General features: G+C 46.9%; 1 protein-coding gene across 1 annotated transcript; it reads left to right on the forward strand.

Annotated features, from left to right (window-relative positions):
• On the forward strand, window positions 1–12,809 carry prkg3 (protein kinase cGMP-dependent 3). Its single transcript, XM_072442217.1, has 21 exons — window positions 1–103; window positions 1,634–1,690; window positions 1,767–1,884; window positions 2,063–2,229; window positions 2,311–2,424; window positions 2,942–3,047; window positions 3,116–3,179; window positions 5,565–5,642; window positions 5,713–5,801; window positions 6,932–6,997; window positions 7,103–7,150; window positions 7,224–7,268; window positions 7,381–7,492; window positions 7,598–7,734; window positions 7,830–7,919; window positions 8,381–8,522; window positions 8,600–8,763; window positions 9,250–9,366; window positions 12,248–12,310; window positions 12,373–12,448; window positions 12,593–12,809. Exons 1-21 carry the CDS (start codon window positions 1–3, stop codon window positions 12,677–12,679), a joined length of 2,043 nt encoding a protein of 680 aa, XP_072298318.1. The 3' UTR covers window positions 12,680–12,809.
• Window positions 12,810–13,023: the final 214 nt, after the last annotated feature.

Raw genomic sequence — 13,023 nt, forward strand, 5'->3', positions numbered from 1 at the left:
ATGTCATGTACAGAGATGGAGAAACAACTTGAGGATCTTAAGCAGCAACTAGAAAAGCAATGTTTGATTAACAAAGAGCTACAAAGACAAAACAAAGACTTAGGTAAGTACAATATTGTATTTATATTTTCTCTTATTTTCAGATCACATTAGTCCTGTTCTCAGGTCTCTGCACTGGCTCCTGTGGCTCAGAGAATAGACTTTAAAGCAGCTCTGCTTGTGTACAAGTCTCTCCATGGCCTAGCACCAAAGATCCCATATGAACCATCTCAGACTCTGAGGACCTCAGGGACCGGCCTCCTGCTGGTGTCAGAGTCAGGACTAAACATGGACCGGCCTCCTACTGATGCCAGAGTCAGGACTAAACATGGACCGGCCTCCTACTGGTGCCAGAGTCAGAACTAAACATGGACCGGCCTCCTGCTGGTGCCCAGAGTCAGGACTAAACATGGACCGGCCTCCTGCTGGTGTCAGAGTCAGGACTAAACATGGACCGGCCTCCTACTGGTGCCAGAGTCAGGACTAAACATGGACCGGCCTCCTGCTGGTGCCAGAGTCAGGACTAAACATGGACCGGCCTCCTGCTGGTGCCAGAGTCAGGACTAAACATGGACCGGCCTCCTGCTGGTGCCAGAGTCAGGACTAAACATGGACCGGCCTCCTGCTGGTGCCAGAGTCAGAACTAAACATGGACCGGCCTCCTGCTGGTGCCAGAGTCAGGACTAAACATGGGGAATCTGTGTTTCAGTTTTATGCAGCTAAAATCTGGAACATTCTTCCTGAAGATGTGAGACAGGTTCTACTCTGACAATGTTCATATCTAGACTAAAACAGTTATTTTTAGCTGTGCATATGACTGAATTTTTTTTCATCTCATTCTTCTCTTTTAAAGTTAATTTGATATTTTTTCTTTATATCTTTATTTATTTTGTTCACAGTATGAATTTCAAAAATACATACTGGCCTTGCCTATATCTTGATATTCTCCATGGCCTCCATGAGATACCTCAGGTTCCTGAACATGGTTTGTGTCTGGGCTGTGAGAAGCAGAAAAGACAAAACCTCCTTTAACTTTACTTAAGAAGAGCCCCTGGTGCTGAAGAAGGGCCCCTGGTGCTGAAGAAGGGCCCCTGGTGCTGAAGAAGGGCCCCTGGTGCTGAAGAAGGGTCCCTGGTGCTGAAGAAGGGCCCCTGGTGCTGAAGAAGGGCCCCTGGTGCTGAAGAAGGGCCCCTGGTGCTGAAGAAGGGCCCCTGGTGCTGAAGAAGGGCCCCTGGTGCTGTACTGCAGCCGCCCACTGACCCTGGCAGGTTGCCCCAGCAATAATATGAATTATGAATGAATTACAAATAATAATTTAAAGTAGGGTAGGGTTAGGGGCTGTACAGCCACAGCTGCCCTGGGGTAGACTGATGGAACGAGTCTGCCCTCTCCAGTCCACACATTACATTTAAGGTGATATGGTTTGCCCAAGGCCAGATTGAGGAGTGCTCTAACCTCTTAGCCTCTGCCGCCCCACAGTCTTTGAGAATGAGTGACCATTAGTGGGTCATTGTTTGTCTGTTTCCGTGTCAGCTCAGTGACTGTGACCTATAACCTCTGCAAATGAAAAGTTGATACACATTTTCTACTTCAGAAAAACGTCTTCGAGAGAAAGAGAAATTTCTGCAGCAGCTTCAAAGCCATGAATCAGGTGAGTGGTCATTCTGTTCAACACACAGCTCAGCATAAGCTAATATTACATATTGCATCACCGGCTCTGTGTTTAGAGTTTCCTGTACAGAGTGGGAAAGAGGCGCAGGAGTTCAGAACGAGCCGAGTCGCGGTCATTGCTTCTGAACCCATCCCAGAGACACTAGAGATCTCTAGAGTCAAGAAAAGTGGGACGTGAGTACAACTACAATGCAGGAGATTGAGTTATGAAGTAATGTCTTTAAATTACCCCCTCATCAATGTTTTAAATTGACTGGGTAATTACCTGCAAATGAAGACTAGTTTGAATAATCTTGATCATGACACGTTTCATGTCGGTGTCACTGTGATGACACTGTAATTGAATCGTCAGGGAGACCAGTTTGATCGTCAAGGCCATTCAGAAGAACGACTTCTTGAAGAGGCTGGATGATGAGCAGACTGCGATGATGGTGGAGCTGCTGGTGATATCCAAGTACAGCCCCGGGGATGAGGTCATCAAAGAGGGCACAGAGGGGGACAGCATGTACATAGTGGCAGGTGCATTCGGCTTTCACTCTTTGGCAAAATAGACAAAAAGTGAAACAAATGAAATAAAAACTCACTTCATTTATTTTGTAGGTGGTGAGTTACAGGTGACCCAGGCAGGACAGGACCTTCGCTCTCTGACCACCGGAGATGTTTTTGGGGAGTTAGCCATCCTTTACAACTGCAAAAGGACAGCCACAGTTAAAGGTAAAACACAACAAAGAGTCAAAATTGTAATATAATTTTGTAGTTTTTGTTTTTGCAACAGCTTTTTGACATTTTGGACCTCAAAAATTAAACTGAGTAGTTAAATGTAGGTATAGTCTCTGCTTAATATTGGCTTAAGTTAGCAAGTGACTTGTTAGTTCATTCTTCAACACAAACATGTAGCTAATAGCTTTTATCAAAGGTGTGGACTTGCAAGTTGGACTTGGACTTAAACTCTACTTTGTTGACTTGAAGACTTGGGCTCAATTTGGTCTTAACAGTCCTGAGACTTGTCTTGGACCTCAATATTTGTTTCCAGTGCTTTTTCTATTCATTACCAGTACCGTACTTTTCTTTAGAAGCAAACATCACATACCTGGTAATTAAAACTCAAAGTATAGGACCTGGGACTTAACTTTGACTTGCAGATTTCAAAAAAATGTTTTTGTTACAAATGTCTTATGTTACTGATTTTTATGAATGTTATTATTACTGTAAACATGACTGGTCGATGCAGCAAAGACAGTGGTGCGTTTGTGGTGCATGGAGAGGCAGACCTACAGGACCATCATCACCAACAAGTCCAAAAAGAAACGGGAGGAGCTCATGGGTTTCCTCAAAACGTGAGCCTCAGATGTCCTAACACTCCACATTATACTTTGTTTGTTTACATCTGCTCTTCATTCTGCAGGGCGCACACTTTGAAGGACCTAAACGATGTCCAGTTGTCCAAAATTCTTGATTCAATGGAGGAAGTAAGTCACATTTGAATGACCGGTTCAGCAGTAACACATTTTATAGTTGTTTACCTTCATTCATGAAGTTATTTTACCAAAACATTCAACACTTTTTATTATCATTATTATATTATTACACAGTTTTTGTCATTTATCATTTTCAACATTAGACATTAATTCTCATAAGAAAAGGTAGACTAATTAGTATTATTGACCATTCCATAATTGAATACCCAGAACATAAAAAGCACACATAAACTTAGTAGACAAGGCTGAGAAAATGTTTAAGGTCAAGACTAAAAACCTTGAAACACAAAACCTCCAGATATGATTTGGTTCTTCTCATTTTTAAGTCTATCCTTTAAACATATCATATTATGTGCATTACTTAATGTTCTGTCTTTCCAATGTCCATGTCCAAATATTTGCACTTACTTTTTTACTCATACTCAAGTCATTTTCTGGTTCACTGTTTAATACTTCTACTTGAGTAATGTTATTTTGACAAAAGGAATTATGTACTATTAAAGTAATTACAGCAGGAGGCCAATCCATGTTTAGTCCTGACTCTGGCACCAGCAGGAGGCCGGTCCATGTTTAGTCCTGACTCTGGCACCAGCAGGAGGCCGGTCCATGTTTAGTCCTGACTCTGGCACCAGCAGGAGGCCGGTCCATGTTTAGTCCTGACTCTGGCACCAGCAGGAGGCCGGTCCATGTTTAGTCCTGACTCTGGCACCAACAAGAGGCCGGTCCATGTTTAGTCCTGACTCTGGCACCAGCAGGAGGCCGGTCCATGTTTAGTCCTGACTCTGGCACCAGCAGGAGGCCGGTCCATGTTTAGTCCTGACTCTGGCACCAGCAGGAGGCCGGTCCATGTTTAGTCCTGACTCTGGCACCAGCAGGAGGCCGGTCCATGTTTAGTCCTGACTCTGGCACCAGCAGGAGGCCGGTCCATGTTTAGTCCTGACTCTGGCACCAGCAGGAGGCCGGTCCATGTTTAGTCCTGACTCTGGCACCAGCAGGAGGCCGGTCCATGTTTAGTCCTGACTCTGGCACCAGCAGGAGGCCGGTCCATGTTTAGTCCTGACTCTGGCACCAGCAGGAGGCCGGTCCATGTTTAGTCCAGACTCTGGCACCAGCAGGAGGCCGGTCCATGTTTAGTCCAGACTCTGGCACCAGCAGGAGGCCGGTCCATGTTTAGTCCTGACTCTGGCACCAGCAGGAGGCCGGTCCATGTTTAGTCCTGACTCTGGCACCAGCAGGAGGCCGGTCCATGTTTAGTCCTGACTCTGGCACCAGCAGGAGGCCGGTCCATGTTTAGTCCTGACTCTGGCACCAGCAGGAGGCCGGTCCATGTTTAGTCCTGACTCTGGCACCAGCAGGAGGCCGGTCCATGTTTAGTCCTGACTCTGGCACCAGCAGGAGGCCGGTCCATGTTTAGTCCTGACTCTGGCACCAACAAGAGGCCGGTCCATGTTTAGTCCTGACTCTGGCACCAGCAGGAGGCCGGTCCATGTTTAGTCCTGACTCTGGCACCAGCAGGAGGCCGGTCCATGTTTAGTCCTGACTCTGGCACCAGCAGGAGGCCGGTCCATGTTTAGTCCTGACTCTGGCACCAGCAAGAGGCCGGTCCATGTTTAGTCCTGACTCTGGCACCAGCAGGAGGCCGGTCCATGTTTAGTCCTGACTCTGGCACCAGCAGGAGGCCGGTCCATGTTTAGTCCTGACTCTGGCACCAGCAGGAGGCCGGTCCATGTTTAGTCCTGACTCTGGCACCAGCAGGAGGCCGGTCCATGTTTAGTCCAGACTCTGGCACCAGCAGGAGGCCGGTCCATGTTTAGTCCAGACTCTGGCACCAGCAGGAGGCCGGTCCATGTTTAGTCCAGACTCTGGCACCAGCAGGAGGCCGGTCCATGTTTAGTCCTGACTCTGGCACCAGCAGGAGGCCGGTCCATGTTTAGTCCTGACTCTGGCACCAGCAGGAGGCCGGTCCATGTTTAGTCCTGACTCTGGCACCAGCAGGAGGCCGGTCCATGTTTAGTCCTGACTCTGGCACCAGCAGGAGGTCGGTCCATGTTTAGTCCTGACTCTGGCACCAGCAGGAGGCCGGCCCATGTTTAGTCCTGACTCTGGCACCAGCAGGAGGCCGGTCCATGTTTAGTCCTGACTCTGGCACCAGCAAGAGGCCGGTCCATGTTTAGTCCTGACTCTGGCACCAGCAGGAGGTCGGTCCATGTTTAGTCCTGACTCTGGCACCAACAGGAGGCCGGTCCATGTTTAGTCCTGACTCTGGCACCAACAGGAGGCCGGTCCATGTTTAGTCCTGACTCTGGCACCAACAGGAGGCATTATTGAAATATTCCAATAATGCACATTTACATCGCCGCCTTTGTTTTATTTCAGGTGAAGTATCAGGACAAAGACAATATAGTACGAGAGGGAGCTGAGGGAAATGCCTTCTACATCATCCTTAAAGGCGAGGTACACAGCTTGAGCACTGGCAGTAAGTGCCTATTGCATTAATGCCTTCCTCACCATGTGATCCCCTCAGGTGCTGGTAACGAAGAACGTGAACGGGCATCAGAAGCAGATCCGCAGAATGGGAAAAGGCGAGCATTTCGGGGAGCAGGCCCTTATACGGTAACCATGGCAACAGCACCAGTTTAGCCTCCGGGCATTATTTTATGAGAGCCTTGTGCAACTTACTGTTGCATACTGAATGTTCCTATTGGCTGCTGTCAAGCTCTTTATGGCCCTGTAGAGAGAGCGCACCATGGAAGCTTGTAAGTTGCGTCCACATTTAAATTTAAATTTAATTGTGTCAAAATTTCAGACGGAAGACAGGAGATTCACTATTTTTGCAACTCCAAACTTACAATCCAAATAAGTTATGTATGTGTGTGTGTGTGTCTGTGTGTGTGTGTGTATGTATGTGTGTGTGTGTGTGTGTGTGTGTGTGCATATGTATGTATGTATGTATGTGTGTGTGTCTGTGTGTGTGTATGTATGTGTGTGTGTGCATATGTATGTATGTATGTGTGTGTGTCTGTGTGTGTGTGTGTGTGTGTGTGTGTGTGCATATGTATGTATGTATGTATGTATGTATGTGTGTGTGTGTGTGTGTGTGTATGTATGTGTGTGTGTGTGTGTGTGCATATGTATGTATGTATGTGTGTGTGTCTGTGTGTGTGTGTGTGTGTGTGTGTGTGTGCATATGTATGTATGTATGTGTGTGTGTGTGTGTGTATGTATGTATGTGTGTGTGTGTGTGTGTGTGTGTGTGTATGTATGTTTGTGTGTGTGTGTGTGTGTGTGTGTATGTTTGTGTGTGTGTGTGTGTGTATGTGTGTGTGTGTGTATGTATACGTGTGTGTGTGTGTGTGTATGTATGTATGTATGTATGAATATGTATGTATGAATATGTATGTATGTATGTATGTATGTGTGTGTGTGTGTGTGTGTGTGTGTGTGTGTATGTATGTATGTATGTATGTATGTATGTATGTATGTATGTATGTATGTATGTATGTATGTATGTATGTATGTATGTATGTATGTATGTATGTATGTATGTATGTATGTATGTATGTATGTATGTATGTATGTATGTATGTGTGTATGGTCAGGCAGTTTCTTGTTCATACAGCATTGTATCCAGTAGCTACCAGTAAAAGTGAACACATTGGACAAAGACTGACAGCTCCTCTTTGCGGATGCTAATGAATACAATCCTGTGGTGTGGAGTTGACAGGTGCAATGTTCTCTTGCAGTGAGGTGTTGAGAACCGCCACCTGCACTGCTGATGGCCCTGTCACCTGCTTCTCCATCGATAAGGAGTGAGTCGATGCTGAACTATGGAGACTCAGTCAAATCCATAACTCTGTTTGGCCAGTGGTGTGTCTTGCCGTTGTAATTGCCCTTTGTCCCTTTCTTTTTCGCAGGGTTTTTGAGGAGACGATTCCAATTGAACAACTGGAACTTTTTGATGAGTGCGTATCAGATAACGTGTGATGTATCAGGTTGAGGTTATTGCTGTGTATGATTGATTCTTGTTTGCTACAGTTCCAAAGTCATGCAGCAGGATAAAGAAGTTCCAGAAAATTCCAGGTGACATTTATTTTGTATGTAACTTAGAATTGATTAAAATCTACAGCTGTTTCAAAATGACTCTGGAACCCTAACCCTAAAAACATGTGTAATAAATAATAAAATGTTTCAGTCCCAGTTCCACACTGAGATTCAAGGACCTTATTCCGGTCATGTATCAGGAGGGTCGTTACCAGGGTGACCCGGTGACTCTGGGGGTCGGAGGATTTGGGCGGGTTTCGCTTGTGAGTGTGGTTTTCCTCTTTAGAGTGGCAAATCTGTTTTTACTTTATTTATAATGGCAGTGTTCTGTAATTTTTGCACTACACATCCTTTGTCTATGTTTCCAGATGACCACAGTGAATCATGGGAAATATTATGCCATGAAACGGGTCAGTAAGAAGCAGATCGTTGCTAAGCGACAAGAGGAGCACATGCTGTTTGAGAAAAAGATCCTAAAGGCCATTCAGTGTGACTTCATTGTGAGGTAAAAGTTAAACAAGGCATTGTCTACAAAGTATTTCTAAAAATGCAATACTCAAGAGACACTTTTTGAATCAAATATGACTTTTTATTCTCTAGGCTTCACGCTGCTTTTAAAGACTCGAGATACATATACATGTTGATGGAGTTTTGTGGTGGTGGGGAAGTGTGGACCAAGCTTAAAGAAGTGTAAGCTGCGCATCCATTTCATACACTATTCTATCATTTACATATGTAATTTACACCAAATGTGCCAAAACATCAATATAACAACAATAATAGTGAGTAAGAAATGGTTTTGTAGTTTGTAGTTAATTTAATCTAACAACACATTAAATAATGCACAAATTATATTTTACTATAAACAAAATTAATAAACCGACAAAACTAATACAGGTGTAAGAAATGCAAATAGTCTGTAAACTTTAAGGTTTAGTCATTTAGGGGAGGTAAAGCAAAGCTTTTACTAAAATAAGAATAGTTTCTAGTTGAGAATACATGAATGTTGGCGTATAAAATGGTGCAGATGTAGGATGAAAAAGGCATCCATGTTGACATCTCTTTCCCTGTCGAGAGCAACACCATTAACGTGATGGCATTTGAAAGCTAATTAGAGCAAGTTCATGATAATGTCATGTGTCTTTGATCAGGGGCCGTTTTGATGAGACCATCGCGGTCTTCTGCACAGCCTGTGTGGTGGAGGCTTATGCATACTTGCATAAGAAGAACATAATGTATCGAGACCTAAAGCCAGAGAACCTGATGCTGGATCTGAGAGGATATGTCAAACTGGTCAGTGGAACAGTGACACATCCACAATATGATACTGGCTACTTATATTCTGTCACTTTTCCCTGATTATGACATAGGTAGACTTTGGTTTTGCTAAGGAGTTGAATCGTGGGGACAAGACTTATTCCTTTGTGGGTACACCTGAATACATGGCACCAGAAATCATTCAAAACCAGGGACATGACTTTGCTGTAGATTTTTGGTCCCTGGGAATTCTGATTTTTGAGCTTCTAGCAGGAAGGTAAGCATTTTTGTATTATTATTATTATTATTATTATTATTATTATTATTATTATTATTATTATTATTATTATTATTATTATTATTATTATTATTATTATTATTATTATTATTATTATTATTATTATTATTATTATTATTATTATTATTATTATTATTATTATTATTATTATTATTATTATTATTATTATTATTTATTTATTTATTTATTTATTTATTTATTTATTTATTTATTTATTTATTTATTTATTTATTTATTTATTTATTTATTTATTTATTTATTTATTTATTTATTTATTTATTTATTTATTTATAACATAACAGCAAAACATATAGACAATTTGTAAGGCATGTTTTAACCAGTAGGTGGCAGCAGTGATTTGTGGTACATGTAGCAGTAGTTCAATTTGTTCATGTTTTTTCGTGTACTTAGACAGATGTTATGTTATGCCATTTCTTTACGTTTTGATATTGTGTTTACCTCCAGCCCTCCTTTTTCGAGCTCAGAACCTCAGAAGATTTACGCCAAGATCCTCGATGGAGTACTAAAGTATCCTCCTTACTTAAGTGAAGCAGCCAAGTCCATTATCAGTAAGCTGTGCAGGTAAGAGACACTAACTCCATCAGAACCAGAACCAGAACCAGAACCAGAACCAGAACCAGATCAGAACCAGAAAGGGTTTATTGCCATTGTCAATTAACAAAATTCCCCAAACATAGGCACTTGTCTTGGTGATTTGTTGCAACATAAAACAATGAACAATGAATAAGTCAAAAGAACAATTCTAGAGGTGATTCTAGTGTGTGACAAACATTGTGCAGCATGAAAAATGTAGTTTAGTTAGTTTGTTTAAATATCAGGGACAGAGCAGATAACCAGCTCGTCCCACCTCCTCCCCACATCTCCAGCTCCTCCCACCTCCTCCCCACGTCTCCAGCTCGTCCCACCTCCTCCCCACGTCTCCAGCTCGTCCCACCTCCTCCTCACATCTCCAGCTCCTCCCACCTCCTCCCCACATCTCCAGCTCCTCCCACCTCCTCCCCACGTCTCCAGCTCCTCCCACCTCCTCCCCACATCTCCAGCTCCTCCCACCTCCTCCCCACGTCTCCAGCTCCTCCCACCTCCTCCCCACATCTCCAGCTCGTCCCACCTCCTCCCCACGTCTCCAGCTCGTCCCACCTCCTCCTCACATCTCCAGCTCCTCCCACCTCCTCCCCACATCTCCAGCTCGTCCCACCTCCTCCTCACATCTCCAGCTCCTCCCACCTCCTCCCCACATCTCCAGCTCCTCCCACCTCCTCCCCACAGCTCCAGCTCGTCCCACCTCCTCCCCACATCTCCAGCTCGTCCCACCTCCTCCCCACATCTCCAGCTCCTCCCACCTCCTCCTCACATCTCCAGCTCGTCCCACCTCCTCCCCACAGCTCGTCCCACCTCCTCCCCACATCTCCAGCTCGTCCCACCTCCTCCCCACGTCTCCAGCTCCTCCCACCTCCTCCCCACATCTCCAGCTCGTCCCACCTCCTCCCCACGTCTCCAGCTCGTCCCACCTCCTCCTCACATCTCCAGCTCCTCCCACCTCCTCCCCACATCTCCAGCTCGTCCCACCTCCTCCTCACATCTCCAGCTCCTCCCACCTCCTCCCCACATCTCCAGCTCCTCCCACCTCCTCCCCACAGCTCCAGCTCGTCCCACCTCCTCCCCACATCTCCAGCTCGTCCCACCTCCTCCCCACATCTCCAGCTCCTCCCACCTCCTCCTCACATCTCCAGCTCGTCCCACCTCCTCCCCACAGCTCGTCCCACCTCCTCCCCACATCTCCAGCTCGTCCCACCTCCTCCCCACAGCTCCAGCTCGTCCCACCTCCTCCCCCAGCTCGTCCCACCTCCTCCCCACATCTCCAGCTCGTCCCACCTCCTCCCCACATCTCCAGCTCGTCCCACCTCCTCCTCACATCTCCAGCTCGTCCCACCTCCTCCTCACATCTCCAGCTCGTCCCACCTCCTCCCCCAGCTCGTCCCACCTCCTCCCCACATCTCCAGCTCCTCCCACCTCCTCCCCACATCTCCAGCTCGTCCCACCTCCTCCTCACATCTCCAGCTCCTCCCACCTCCTCCCCACATCTCCAGCTCCTCCCACCTCCTCCCCACAGCTCCAGCTCGTCCCACCTCCTCCCCACATCTCCAGCTCGTCCCACCTCCTCCCCACATCTCCAGCTCCTCCCACCTCCTCCTCACATCTCCAGCTCGTCCCACCTCCTCCCCACAGCTCGTCCCACCTCCTCCTCACATCTCCAGCTCGTCCCACCTCCTCCCCACAGCTCCAGCTCGTCCCACCTCCTCCCCACAGCTCGTCCCACCTCCTCCCCCAGCTCGTCCCACCTCCTCCCCACATCTCCAGCTCGTCCCACCTCCTCCTCACATCTCCAGCTCGTCCCACCTCCTCCCCACAGCTCGTTCCACCTCCTCCTCACATCTCCAGCTCGTCCCACCTCCTCCCCCAGCTCGTCCCACCTCCTCCCCACATCTCCAGCTCGTCCCACCTCCTCCCCACAGCTCGTCCCACCTCCTCCTCACATCTCCAGCTCGTCCCACCTCCTCCCCACAGCTCGTTCCACCTCCTCCTCACATCTCCAGCTCGTCCCACCTCCTCCCCACATCTCCAGCTCGTCCCACCTCCTCCCCACAGCTCGTCCCACCTCCTCCTCACATCTCCAGCTCGTCCCACCTCCTCCCCACATCTCCAGCTCGTCCCACCTCCTCCCCACAGCTCGTCCCACCTCCTCCTCACATCTCCAGCTCGTCCCACCTCCTCCCCACAGCTCGTCCCACCTCCTCCTCACATCTCCAGCTCGTCCCACCTCCTCCCCACAGCTCGTTCCACCTCCTCCTCACATCTCCAGCTCGTCCCACCTCCTCCCCACATCTCGTTCCACCTCCTCCTCACATCTCCAGCTCGTCCCACCTCCTCCCCACATCTCCAGCTCATCCCACCTCCTCCCCACAGCTCGTCCCACCTCCTCCTCACATCTCCAGCTCGTCCCACCTCCTCCCCACAGCTCGTTCCACCTCCTCCCCACATCTCCAGCTCGTCCCACCTCCTCCCCACAGCTCGTCCCACCTCCTCCTCACATCTCCAGCTCGTCCCACCTCCTCCCCACAGCTCGTCCCACCTCCTCCTCACATCTCCAGCTCGTCCCACCTCCTCCCCACAGCTCGTCCCACCTCCTCCCCACATCTCCAGCTCGTCCCACCTGCTCCCCACACCCCCAACTCCTCCTACCTCCTCTCCACCTACTTGTCTCCATGAAGATAAATCTAATACCATACTGTGGAACATAGCATAGCAATTCTATCTGGTTGAAGTTACTTAGAGCACCTTTAAATCTTTTCTTAGGTGGTTGTTTTGACCAATCATGAATAAAACCTACAAAGAATATGCAACAGGGAAATCAAATGTACAGATATTTTACTTTATGTTGTAGGCCGCGACCAGGTCAAAGGTTAGGAAACACCAAGAATGGAATCAAAGACGTCCGGCATCACAGGTAACCACGGCAACTAATCATGAATGAGCATGTGTGTAATCTGTTGCTACTACTGTTTTCAGATGGTTCAGCAGCATGAACTGGCACAAGCTGCGCGTAGGACAGCTCGAGGCTCCCACGGTCCGACTCGTACGCAAGGCAAGTCAGACAACAGGAGGAAATTAATTAGCATTCTGGAAAGCATCCCAGAAATGATATGAATGAGCCCACATAGTACTGCAAAATCAAATTATATATTCAAATTCATTATTGATTTTCTCTGTGTGTCTGCTTGTGCTTTAGGGCCCTTGCTACACAAACTTTGATAGTTTTCCACACGACCAAACGAAAGCCGAGGAGGAGTTTTCAGGATGGGACCAGGACTTCTAATCGCTTCATTTCATTGAGATTTCAGTGACTCGCTGACAGTATAAGATAAAGGACAAATTTGAATACAATACATAGCCTATTGTTACCACTTTATAGTAAATACACCTTAAGTAGCCTTAATAAAGCATAAACCGGCTTAGTAACTACTAAGTTTAGGATATTAAGTAGTTACTATAGTGACTACTTACTTAGTTCTTAATAATCTACTTGCTCATTAAATCTTTGTTTATGCTTTGTTAAAGGGACTGAACATGATTTCTTCCATGTGTTAAAGTGAAATCTGATTGGTCCCAGTTCAGATGCTTTGTAGAAGCAGACTTTACTGACAGACAACAAACCGCCCA

The sequence above is a fragment of the Eucyclogobius newberryi genome, unplaced genomic scaffold (genome assembly GCF_026437365.1).
Source record: "Eucyclogobius newberryi isolate DKJ021-1_F unplaced genomic scaffold, fEucNew1.0.hap1 SCAF_1, whole genome shotgun sequence".
NCBI lineage: Eukaryota > Metazoa > Chordata > Actinopteri > Gobiiformes > Gobiidae > Eucyclogobius > Eucyclogobius newberryi.

Excerpts from the sequence above, each read along its gene's own strand:
- prkg3 (XM_072442217.1), top strand. The coding sequence starts at position 1 with ATGTCATGTACAGAGATGGAGAAACAACTTGAGGATCTTAAGCAGCAA. Across the intron at positions 1,885-2,062 it reads AGAGTCAAGAAAAGTGGGAC|GGAGACCAGTTTGATCGTCA; the intron begins GTGAGTACAACT and ends TTGAATCGTCAG. Across the intron at positions 5,643-5,712 it reads ACATCATCCTTAAAGGCGAG|GTGCTGGTAACGAAGAACGT; the intron begins GTACACAGCTTG and ends TGATCCCCTCAG.